Source organism: Apium graveolens, chromosome 11 (assembly GCF_009905375.1).
Source record: "Apium graveolens cultivar Ventura chromosome 11, ASM990537v1, whole genome shotgun sequence".
NCBI classification, from domain to species: domain Eukaryota; kingdom Viridiplantae; phylum Streptophyta; class Magnoliopsida; order Apiales; family Apiaceae; genus Apium; species Apium graveolens.
Window position 1 is genome coordinate 11,217,946 of NC_133657.1, and position 13,174 is coordinate 11,231,119.

General features: G+C 36.0%; 2 protein-coding genes across 2 annotated transcripts; one reads left to right on the forward strand and one right to left on the reverse strand.

Moving 5' to 3' along the window:
- The first annotated feature begins 3,879 nt into the window (after nt 1-3,879).
- LOC141698388 (uncharacterized) lies at nt 3,880-8,657 on the forward strand. The gene is made up of 5 exons (XM_074503073.1): nt 3,880-4,189; nt 5,086-5,501; nt 5,600-6,809; nt 6,950-7,096; nt 7,749-8,657. The coding sequence occupies exons 2-5, from the start codon at nt 5,451-5,453 to the stop codon at nt 8,375-8,377; spliced, it is 2,037 nt and encodes a 678-aa protein (XP_074359174.1). The 5' UTR covers nt 3,880-4,189; nt 5,086-5,450; the 3' UTR covers nt 8,378-8,657.
- A 1,928-nt stretch (nt 8,658-10,585) lies between these two features.
- On the reverse strand, nt 10,586-12,771 carry LOC141698273 (universal stress protein PHOS32-like). The gene is made up of 2 exons (XM_074502947.1): nt 12,026-12,771; nt 10,586-10,911 (listed from the first exon to the last, which is right to left on the reverse strand). Exons 1-2 carry the CDS (start codon nt 12,723-12,725, stop codon nt 10,871-10,873), a joined length of 741 nt encoding a protein of 246 aa, XP_074359048.1. The 5' UTR covers nt 12,726-12,771; the 3' UTR covers nt 10,586-10,870.
- Between the last annotated feature and the right edge of the window lie 403 nt (nt 12,772-13,174).

Consider the following 13,174-nt stretch of genomic DNA (forward strand, 5'->3'; position numbering starts at 1 on the left):
GGCTCTCTATTTCCTGGTTAGCCTCCTTCAGCTTCTTTATTGTATCTTCCAAACCAACCTTCCAAGCCTTAGCTTGGTGAAGTGCCCCTTGGAAATGGATGTTAGCCTTGAAGAGATAAGAAAAAGTGAGAAAAGGAGAATCATGACAAAAAGATATGAATAACAAAAGGAAAGAGATGTACCGTCGCTAAGGCCTGAGCACCGAAAAGCTCATTAGCCTCCAAGTCCTGTTGGATGACAGGATCATGATAGTCTATAGGGGAAATAGACTGAATGGACCATCCTTGGCGTGTTTTGTATTTCCAACTATCGAGTCCTTTCCCCGGATTCCCCAGGCAGGTTGGAAGAAGGCCCCTGGTTTCTGTTTTGTACGCAAGGGTTGGATGGGGCCTTCTTCGTCTCCTTCCTTTGCCTGGAGAAGGAACTCTGGGAAGCGATTTCCAAGGCGCGGGTCCTTGAAGACCTTCCCCGCGCGCTTCATCCGGGTCGTCTCCAGGTCCTTAGGCTTGGTAGCCTCTTCAATCCTCTCAACCACTACACAAATTAAAGGAAAAGGAGTTGGAAAGATAGTAAAAAGGCAAGGAAAACATAAAACAACTGAAAGGAAGGAAATATACCTTGCTTAGAAACAAGAGAAAGACCGCGTTCAAACAAGAACCATTTCTCTAATGAGATCCCAGGAATGTGATGCCCCATTATCCTGGGTAAGGAGGTTGAAGGCCCTGGTCTTCTCCTCAGTCAAGACGAGATCGTTAGGACTCCCGTCAACAGCTTGCCCAAAGGATGAACGAAAGAGAGTCCCCAAGTCACCACCTTCCCAAAGGACATATAGAAACTCTTTCTTCCACCCCAAGTTGTTGTCAGGGATGGACTTCCCGTTCACTATGTGGGGAATAGTGGGGCGCTAATTCAAAGAAACCCACCCCGGATTCTTGTCGGGGCTATTCTTGAACTAAAATATCTTTCTAAACACGACGACTGAAGGAGGAACGTCGTGCTTGACGCATTGCGACAAATAGCAAAGTATCAACCTCCAAGAGTTTGGAGGAAGTTAGCAAGGGCTGATGCCCACATCTGCGAGTAAAACTGGAATGAAAGGATGGAAAGGAAGTCTAATACCTGCCCTCAAGGTGTCCCTAAAGACACATAAGGCGTCCTTCTTCCAGTGGCAAGCACTGTCGGCCGGACCTGCGGGAACCAGTTTGTACGGCTCCTTGATCTTGAAGAAAGATCTCATCTTGTCTAGCTCCTTTGGATCCCGAAAAGTATTGACGTGATCAAACGCATCCAGGTGTGCGTCGGACGGGTACTCGTCCCCTCGTGTATTTATCATATCAATCAAAGAGGTGTACCTTGACCAGATGGGGAATTCGTTCGACTTTTTGGCCATGTTCATCTTGGCCAAACGGGTCAGTTTCTTATCTGCCATCTGAAGAGAGCATAATAGAAGACAGTTGTTAGACACAAACTTTATATATAAAGTGTGCATAAAAATGAAATGAAATAAATGGGAATTTACCTGAAAATAATGCTGGGTCGCTAAAAACGAAAGCTTCGAGAAACTAAAACTCCGACCTACAGTTCTCCTTACGCCTCCAAGATTTTTGAGAGAAGAATTTAGGAAGAGGGGAATGCAATTTAGAAATGAGAAGTGAACAAATTCACTCACTCCTTTATATAGGGAAGAAGGGGAAGATGAAGGGACAAAAAACCCATCAAATCAAGGCCCAAAAGCGAAAAGCCCAACTTCTAGAACCTTCTAAAAGGAATATTGGAAGTTTACGGAAGAAACCGGTATATTCTCGAAGGTTCAAATCAGGATTTAGGCCCAAGCCTAGGCCCAAATCCAAGTTGGATTAGGAAAAACCCAGTTCAAGAGAAAGCCTAACCCAATACGAATAACTAGTCCAAAAAGACCAGGATTGAGGTCGTGCATGAGGTCGTGCATCCAGTTCGAAATACTTCGAACAGGAGCCAGAAAAATGCCCAGTAGATAGACCAGGATTGAGGTCGTGCATGAGGTCGTGAATCCAGTTCGAAATCCTTCGAACAGGGGCCAGAAAAATGCCCATCAGATAGACCAGGATTGTGGTCGTGCATAAGGTCGTGAATGCTAGTCGAAATTTCACGAACATGAATCAAAAAGCGGCCAAAATTTCGACCAAGACCCAGGTCGTTAAAACGACTAGGATCTAGGTCGAAATCCTGATCGTGAATCCTAGTCGAAATTTCACGAACATGAGTCAAAAGGTGGCCAAAATTTCGACCAAGATCCAGGTCATTAACTCGACTAGGATCCAGGTCTAAATCCTAGTCGAAATTTTTCGACCAGGCCCTAGGAGCTGGCCAAAATTTTGACTAGGATCCAGGTCAAAATTTCGACTAGGATCCTGGTCGAAAAAGGGCTGAAAATTTCTGAAAAATTTCTGAAAATTGGGGAAAATTCCTGAAAATACCAGAAAATTCCCAAAAAATCAGAAAATTTAGAAAATAATTTTCAAAAATTATTTTTGATAAAATATTCTTGAAAAAATTGGGGAAAAATACATGTGACTATCAGAATATTCCTAAAAATTAAGGAAAAATCATTAAAAATACTAGAAGGTACACAGAAAATTCCAGAAAGTTAAGGAAGCCCGTGGGGATGAATCCCAAAGGGAAAATCGTTGTAAATGTGTAGGTCACTCCATACTTTACGGTAAAAATGATAACCAAGAAAGGTAAAAACTTCAACTTCTGCAAAACCTTCTCAAGGTTTCGCAAAAGTTGGGGGCAGTGATATGGGCTAGAAATATAATTAATGTCGAGTTAATTAGACCTAATACGATCCAATAATGAAGCCCAATTAATGAGGCCCAAAGCCCTGATTATTTATTATTTTCTTAGTTGATAAATATGGGAAAAATCAACTATTAAGATAAGTTCTAATGAGGATATAAGTCCTTATAGATAAGCTTCCAAGGGACATAATTGGATAAGGAATCAACTTCCTGCCTCCTAGAACTTCAAAATCCATTCTAATTCTGATACTTGCCCACCAAGTCTCTTAGACCTATTCTAATTCAAGGTGTTCCAATCCAATATAAAGGGTATCATCCCATCAATCAGAACTACGTTTTTTTGGCTTGATTCTCTAGATTACAGAGATACGTAGGCATCTCGTAAAGGCAGAGTTAAGTTACGAAACACGAGAGCAGCCATTAAAGGTTTTGAGCTCCTGAATCTTAGTAATATATACAACAATTAATATACCCTGATTTTTTATCCATAACAATATTGAAAATTCACTCAACTTTACATAAATTTTTAAAGTTAACTTTAGAATGGTTAGACCCTTACCATAAAATTAACTTAAATATTTGGCCACAAACGTGTCATTATCACTAACAATATCCGAACCTAAATATTCCCGTATATTTAATACTCTCTCAGTATATTTTTAATGGTCACATTTCCTTTTTATTTGTCAAATTGACTAATTTTTGATTGAAAATTAAAAATTACTCTTATATTATTTTTAAAAATTGAAATTATATATTGAAGTAGATTAAATATAATTTTTAACGATATAATTTTTTAATTTTATTCAATTATAAAATAATAATAAACTTTGATCAAATTTTTTATCAATTTAAATAATTAAAAATCAAATATGACAACCGAAAAAGAACGAACGAAGTTATTCCGAAATCCATATAATGGAAGTTTTGTAAATAGGAATTCTCACAGGATGCTCCTGGTTTTATATCTGCACAAAAAGATAAGATAGTACACTGACCCATTTTAGGGTGAATTGATTTGGGCCATCAAAATTAGAAAAAGGACAGATGCTAAAAATCACGGTCCACCTAACAGTCTGAAGAAAAAAAAAGGATATCAATCCAGGAAGTATTCAGCATCTTCTGCAATCAAAATTTCAATATTTACCATATCTCTCCTGATATTATTAAATACTCCTCCGTAAAGATTCTCTTCAAATAATTATAAGCCGTTGAAACCGTGTATAAATTTTACACGGACCGCCTCTACTAGTTTATAGCAGTTGTTTATGTCTGGGCCTTGATTTTCAAAGCCTATTTGTTGTTTTTTTACTAATAAAATAATCTATCAATACCCTAATTAAACATTCTCTGCTCTCCTCTTTATTATTTGCAGCCTCCCCCCTCTTTTACAATCTGGCTTACAACAGGTACTTTTATTTTTATTTATTTCTGTTTTCTCTTATTTTTATGTATGATTCTGTGTGTGTTTATTGATTTGTGTATTGTTATATTTGATGTCTATTGTTGCGATGCTTGTGAATTAGATGATGATTTGACCGAATTTAATTCGTTTCTTAGGTTTTTTTCCTCGTGAATTGTAAAATTTAGGGATTTTAATTTGATGAGTTCCTTTTGGCTTTTCGTAAATGATGTTCTGTATCAATTTTAACTCAATCTCTTGCACCTGTTATCGTATTGGATAGGTATTTACTCATTTATGTTCTTGAATATATCGATTGATTGTCGGAAGATAGGCTTGGATTTAACTTTATTTTGTCCTGTCTCTGTTCGGCTCTCTTGTGAAGCAGAACATTGTTCAGCTGTGTTTATGGCAATTCCTATTTGTATAAGCTGCGAAAGTGAATTCTAATGGAAGTATTTAATTAGTAGCCGAGATAAAGTAATCATTCTATTTGGTGATTTTTTAGATAAGTTCTTCCCGAGAAACTCTTGCAAAATGTTTACGACGATCGGTTTCAGCTGCATAATTGTGTATAAATACAGTCCCATCATTATTTGTAGTTGGCATAATTGGTAGCTTACATGAGATTAGAATTACTCTTTTTAATTAGCTAGTAAACTTATTGTTGAAGAGTCAGTGATGAGGAAAGGCTCACCCCCCCCCCCCAAATCTATGACACGGTTATGCTCGAAAATGATGTTAACAACAGAAAAGTAATCACTCTAGTAAGCATATCTACCAATATTTATTAGTCTGCAGAAGGGAAAATGAAATGTTAATCGATATCATTACGTAAGTTTGCTTCCCTTGTTGTTTATTAATCTGATATTATATCCTTTGTTATTTTCTTTGGTGCATCAGGCTGTTGTCTCTTACTTATGTTAAGGGGTGGAATTATATAGGATCTGAAGGACTTATTTAAGCCTGGCAGCTGCAACAAAGTTAAGTTCTCACACCTCCAAGTGGGTGTGGGGTGATAGTGAGAGGGTTTTACTACTTTGTGCTTTGAGGAGATCTAGATCTTCATACATCTGGAGATTGTGCCGTATCTCACAGGGCTTGTCGCTTGATTATGGCTAAGATTAACATTAGCTAGGTCTCTCGAAAAAGTAGATCTTTGTGTTAGGCTTCTGGATGCAGTGTACAATACATGTGTTAATTAGTAGATTTTCATGTAATAGCAAATAGTCCTCATGTAATATCAATATTTGTTTAGTTCAACAGAGATGGTTAGGTTTTCATGCTTTAATGCTCACATCCATTCCACCAAACCAAAGGTGAGTGTGTAACCTCTTTTTGGATTTTTTTTTTGTTTAGCAACTAGAACTAGGGGATCGTTATGGATAATGCTGACTCTGTGTCTCACTGAAACCAGAAATCAGTACAAGTATCTGCTGAAGTGATGCATAAGGCGTTGGAACAGCACTCTGACAAACAGAGTTTAGGATCAACTCGATCACGCTTGATGGCCCAGGAAGATGAAATACTTATCAATCCTAATCAGGTTACAGGTTCCCCATTGATTGAACGCAACTGGAAATCGGAGGAAGTCAAGTTACCATTTCAAAATGAAAGTGCTGTTGGGGTTAACAAAACTTGTATGCGCAAAAGCCGGTCTTTAGGAAGTGGACTGGATCAGAAGCGAAGATTATCCGGTGGTAGTGAATCTGACAACGAGACAGTTCAAGGATTTTCTAGCGAGAGATCCCATGGTGGAATTAGTTCCGGAATTTCAGGTTGTGACAAGGATCCTGAAGCTACATGTTCCGCTTCTCTTCATGTGAGTTCTGGAATGGCAAATGACGAATCAGTTTTCTCGGTTGAAGACCCACAACAATTTGACCAAGAAGATGGTCATGAGAACAAGAATACTAGTTATTTTGGTGAGTATGCTGGTGAATATAGTAACCACAATCTGCATACCCCACGGGTTATCATAAAATCTTGTTCTTTGCCCAACTTAGTTGCTTCTGGTGGACAGTCAACCACTACTAACAGAATGCGACGTGCTGGCTCTTGTGAGAATTTGGATGTTTTAAACGTAAAAGTAGAAGAGGTGTTTGTCCCTCAGATTATTCGAGATACTGAGGGAGATGATGATATAAAAGATAACGAGAAAACTGGTAAGGAAAACCCAGTTGATGATGGTTCTGATGGCTATAACTATGTTGGGTCAGCGGAAGACTGGATAATACCAGTTACTGATGAAAGTATTGCTGTGAATAACTCTCAAGCAGACACTGTGATTCATCACTGGGAGGACTTGCCAGATAAGGATTTTAAGATGAAACGTATTGATGTTTGGGTTTCTGCTCTTCAGGACTCTAGCCCTTCTAAAGGGAAAAATGCATTGTTTGCATCCAGTGATTATCAGGAAGATGACGTGGCGGCTGTCTTGGATGGTGCAAGTACTTCCAAACATGATAGCAAGATCACTCCTGGCATGGAAGCTGCAAAAAGATATGTCTCTTCTTTGAGTGCTACAACCACCGCTGCACAGCTGGTCAACCATGGACTGGTTATGATCCCATTCCTCTCTGCTTTTGTGAGCTTGAAAGCACTTAATTTATCTGGAAATGCTATAGGTTTGTATTTTTTATATTCCTCGGTTTTTGTTTATGTTGGCCTGGAAAATTGGTCTGCCATCATTATCTTATATGCATGTTTCTCTTTATTCTCTCCATGCTGTTGTTGATTAATCTTTCTTTTCCCTTGATGTTTTCAGTGAGGATAAATGCCGGTGCTCTTCCTCGAGGACTCCATATTCTGAATCTGTCAAAAAACAATATATCGACCATTGAAGGATTGCGTGAACTCACACGACTTCGTGTACTTGACCTTAGCTACAATCGGATAATCCGGATTGGACATGGTATGTCTTTACTCTCTAAAGCATGAAACTTTTTACTTGGGAAGTAAATAGTGATCACGATTAGCTTGGGGATTTATCTGTGCAAATATTTTATTTAACAAAATGGACTGAATGGATATGTCACCTGTTTCTGTTTGATATGTCAATCATGTAGAAACAAGCCTTAGCATACCTTGTTGAGGGGTTTGGATAAAGTTTAACTAAATCTAACCTCCTTCCCGTTGGCTGTTGTTAATATCATTGTGCGTGTTGGCGAAAATTAGTGGCAGACTATTAAAGTATTCTTCAGTTATACTAGTACTGTACATGAAATATAGGAATGAGATCATGCACATGATAATTATATCAATGTTTGGCATAAATTGCCCCTGTTTTGTCTTCTTATTTCTTTTATTGTCCTAGTTTTTTCTTTTTTCTTCTAGCGGAAATGGGAATTGTATTATGCTTAATTTGTACTTCTTAGAAATATACTACACTTCCAAATAAAGTTGTTAACTACCTGAGCAAGCATATAGATGTAATTACATGTGTATTTAAACATTCATATATATATATATGTGTGTGTGTGTGTGTGTGTGTGTGTAGGGAAAACAAGCTTCTTGGTCGAGTCTCACTTCTGAATCTTAATATTCTTGTTTTTTCGTCTTGTTAGGCCTAGCATCATGTTCCTCAATCAAAGAGTTATTTCTAGCTGGAAACAAGATTAGTGAGGTTGAGGGTCTTCATCGCCTCCTAAAGCTGAATGTTCTTGATCTTCGATTTAACAAAATTTCTACAACTAAATGTCTTGGGCAACTTGCATCGAACTATAATTCGTTGCAAGCGATCAGCCTGGAAGGAAATCCAGCACAAAAGAATGTGGGAGATGAGCAACTAAAGAAATATCTGCAAGGTCTACTTCCCCATCTAGCATATTTTAATAGGCAGTCTATTAAAACTGGTACTCTGAAGGATTCAGCAGATCGTTCTGCAAGATTAGGCATTTCTGCCCATCAGAGTGACCGTAGTCTTAGATCTGAGGTTAAGACTACGCGGAAGGGAAATCATGGAGTTGCTGCACATAAGAGGCAATCGTCGTCAATCCATAGTCGTAGAAGCTCACACAGCCAACATGCAGTTGCTTCGCAAAAACCATCCAGGGACAAGCAGCAGGTGAGTTCGACTTCAACCAGAAACAAGACAGATGTTCGACCCAGTTTTATTGGAAGCAAACTGCTGAGCCTCAGGCCAGATCTTGCTATGCAAAGGAGTCGCAGTGAGGGAACCCTTGGGGGTACTTGAGATGACTATCACAGCTTGTTTTACATAATTTTACGTTCATCGTTTAATTGCCTGCTATGCAAAGGAGTTGCAGTGAGGGAACCCTTGAGGGTAGTTGAGAACTTGAGATAATGATCGCAGTTTGTTTTACATTTTTTACTTTCATCTTCCAATTACTGTGCAAAACATATAATGCTTTTGGAATTTGGATTGTTTTCTGTTTGTTTTACAATAAGGCAATATTCTGCCACGCACAATACATTAGTTTAATGTATTGATTTGTGTACTGAAGTTACTATTATCTCATGCTTTCCCATGTCTTGTAAGCTATTTAAGAAAAAACTAGAAGATACTGGGAGGCATATTTTCTCTGATTTTCTGGCCTAAGATTCCAGTTCTGTTCTTGCATTATTATCTACCCGTCCATGAAGGGGCTAATTATAACTTAATGTTATTATTTATATAATAATTTTTGTAAAAAATAAAAAGATTATAAAAGATAATTAAATAAAATATAATAATTATGTATTATTGAAATTAATGATATTTATATTTTTTATATTATATTTTTGACGGATTCAAAAATGGATATTTAAAATATTGTTCATATTTTGTATATCGATTCTTATATATTTATTTTTAAAATTTAATAATATCATTACATATCAATACTATATTATTAAAATCAAAAGATATTAAAAATATGACATGGTTATTCATACTTTAATACTTACATCATAAATTCTTTATTTTATAACTAAAATTTTAGTGGACAAACCCCTATATTCAAATTTTCTTTTTACTAGGCAAAAAAATAATTCTTTTTACTTCGAAAACATCCATTTTTAAGTTATCGTTGTTTCTTAAATATAAGGAATCGTATTTCAACATAAGGAATCGTATTTCATGTTGGCCTATATAAGACCGTAGCAGAATGAAAGTTTTGTGTTTTTTTCAATTTCAGATAATTTTAATTTAATTTTTAAATTTTTAAATATAGTATTTGTGTTTTTCTAATGTGTATTGATTATTAAGAATTAATTGATTATAAGATTATTTGATCTGCGACTCGGAGAGAATTATAATTTGAATTAATTTGAGAAGAGTCAAAGATGTATATTTTTTTCTTCTTTTTAATATTAATAATGTTTTTGAAATTCGTGTTAACCATTTTGTAGGAAGATATTAACGAAATAACGAATCATAACCTATTACGCTTAAAATAGCTTATTACACTTAAAATAGCATATAACTTGGGCGATGCATGTTTTAATTTTAATATTTATTATCATATTATTATTATTATTATTATAAAAGATAAAATATGAAATAAAATAAATAAGTTTTTGAAATTTATGATATTAGTTTTAATATAAATTATTTAATCATTCTTTTCAAATTATTTATTAATTTTGCAATGCAAATATATTTTCGATATAAATGACAAATGGAGTAGATTTTTAGTAGCCCACAACAATGGGCAAGTGTGCAGAGTGTGGAAACTTTAGCGGGACTAATGGACGTATAGATTGTTCATCTGGCATTTTTAAAATTAATTATATAATTTTTTAGTCCTCACCAGGAGGAAGAAAAGTGTTTTTGCTGGGAGGAAGATGCATACATTTAGTCAGCTTACTCTCTAGAATTTTATTTTTATTTTTTAATGAAAAATGATAAGCGTTAAGCTGTTTTTTGGAAAGTGTTAATCTACCAAACAAACTCATTTTTTGATTATAATAGTATATTATAAATATATAGATTGATATTATTATTTTTAAAATATTTTTTTTCTTGATTTATTAATTATATTGTTATATCATAATTTGAATGACTAAAATTAAGTTTGAAAGTGTTTAGTTTACAAAAAGAGTAAGAAAGAAGTTGAGTTTAATTAGATATTAAGTTGGATAAGAATTCATAGAGTTTGTAGTTATATGAGATATTTAATTTAATTTTTTTAATAAAATTATAGTTGTTTATTTTGGAAGTTGTTAGCAATAAAACTTTTTAGGAAGGTCATGTATTCAGCAACATGAGGAAGTTATAGTGTGTACCAGATGCATTGTGTTGAGCGATAATTTACTGACCAGGCAAAAACAAAAATATCAGTCACATGATCAAATGTAGACTCTACCGATAATTTACAGACCAAGCAGCGAGCAAACGTAGTACTCTACTGATAATTCACTGACCAAGCATAAACAAAAATATCAGTCGCATTACGCTGGAAACAGGAACAACTCTAGAGCATTCAGATATAGAACAGGGACGTCACACTTGTAATATTTGCACGCAAAAGAAACATTGGATAGATGACCGTAAATGGTACTGGTTTTAACACTTCATTGAACTTTTCAAATTTTGTTAAGTTTACATGCCACAATCTTTTACCCTAACAGCTGGCTAAATAACGGCATAACTGAAGAACGAATAGAACAGGGTTTCTCTGTTTCAGCAAACCTTCTTATCTTTGGGGGAACGGATGAGACCACTACTCCATCTGTCTCCATTGTCTCATTCCCCCGTACCACGTTTGTGGTCATCGTCATGATTTTCTGCAGTAAGGTATCAAGATTGTAAGTTTAATTTATTTTAGGAGTTATATTTGTTGCACATCAAATGTGATGTGCTTGATACTTATAAGTTTTAACTATAAACAGTTTATACCATAGACAACTTTAACCTAAGATCCAATCACACAACTTAAACTGGTCAATTTGCATCACTGTACTACCATCATGCCTGGATAATGGTGCAGTAAATCATGCTATGATGACTGTATACGGGGACAAAACACCTCTTAATTTATGGTCTTTTACCATTAGAGTTCAATTTAACTTCAGGCATTCATCACAAAACACTTGTATTAGGACATTTTACAACTCTTACAGTAATCAATGTCTATCTATTGTAGCTGATACATAAGTTCAACAAACTTGAAACTCATGTACCGGGACCCATTTAGGAAAATAGAAGAAGAGAAGAGGATGCATGAATTGGAAAACTACATTTTGAAGTAACATACGTGCTTCTCGCATGCACTAGACAATGAAAGACTATTACTATTGTAGCTTTTGTCGAATTCTTTTAGGCAAGTGATATGAATGTTCATAATAATAGACAATAGTTCTATGGTGAAGAACTGAAAGGGGTGACTAACATGCGATTAGGAATCAGAACAGCGATAAAATTGACAACAAATAGTTAACCAGTGCAGAAGTTAGACAAAGAGCCAATGACTTGTGAACAAAGTGATACTAAAAAACAATGATAAGAGGTTCCTGCCCCCCTTGGCTTCATAGATAGTCATATGGATCCCTAGTGTTTAACCATCAAATAGGCACCTCTTCCCCCAATCTTGTAATTAAAAGCGTAGATGAGATTGGAAAACATTCACTAGACCTCATGAAACGCCACTAAGAGTTTCAATCTCAAAAAACAACTTTTCAGAAGATTCAGAATTAACCTAGTGGCAAATTGCCATTTTTCGGGTCTGACTCTGTTCAATGGTCATGAATTCATATCTTTTCTTCCTTACACTGAAAATCTATGTAAATCACCCAAAAAGAAAATTCCACACGCAACTATAAAAATAACAATTGGTATAAGAAATTAAGCCAACAGAGCAATAGAAATATAGAAAAATCCACAAGAAGAAATATTCATCACCTTGTTCATCATCGTCGAGATCCTCCTCAGGCACAGGATGCAACTGCACCTCCTCCGCCATAACCTTAGCCGCTTTCCCACCACTAAAAGCCGCGCCATTACCATCACCATCAACACCATCACAATACCTAACAACAATCACAGGACACACACAATGTTGCACACAATAATCACTAACACTCCCGAGCCTTCCTTTCACACTCTTCTTGGCACCACCAAACCCTCGACTCCCCATAATCACCGCACTCAACCCAAGCCTTTCCACTTCCAAACACAACCTCTCCTTCATATCATGATCCTTCACAATATGAACCTTATAAGGCACGTTAGCTTCCACTAAAGGCTGAGCTAACTCAGCTGCTTTCATGCTAGTTAGGTTATCAAAACTGTCTTCAAGTTGTTGCTTGTGTTCCAAGGTGGCTGGCTCGTGGGCCGTGGCCCCCCAGTCAGCACCGTAAAGGATAGAGGTGGGACGGACGTGGAGGAGGATAACTGTGTCACCGGGACGCAGGTAGTTTTTGATAGCCCATTTAACAGCGAAGGCACTCTCGTCGCTCAGGTCCACTGCTATGGCTATGCGGCGTTGAGCACCTGAGGTCGGGCTGCTTAGTTCCGGCTTGGTTGGTGTCCGTTGTGGTTTCATCATCGTCTGTAAACGCTGTTTATCTACCAAAGATGCTGTTCTCATATATTGTAACATCGCTTCTATTGTTGCATAATAAATTAATCCCCGCAGAGTTTGACCAAGTATTATAAAGAGTACTCCCTCTATCCCTCCTGTACAATATATTCGGGAAGGGGATCGACACCTATTTTAAATTTTTTTAAAATATTGTTTTGTAATTTTTTTAATTTTTTCTCTTAAATAAAAATTTGTTGTTTAAAATTTAATATAAAAAAAAAGAAAAATTTAAAATAAATAATGAAAATATATTTTATATTCATCTTGAAATTACAAATATTGTTCCTCTTTTATGATAATTAATCATGCGCGCATACATTAAAAGTTAAAATCCTGAACTCTCAAACAAATACAATACAATAATTCAATTACTGCATCAATATTTTAATAATTAACTTTTATTTATTCAACAAGACAAACAAGTGTCACACATATTTTAATATTATAATTTGATATGGTCGCTGCAG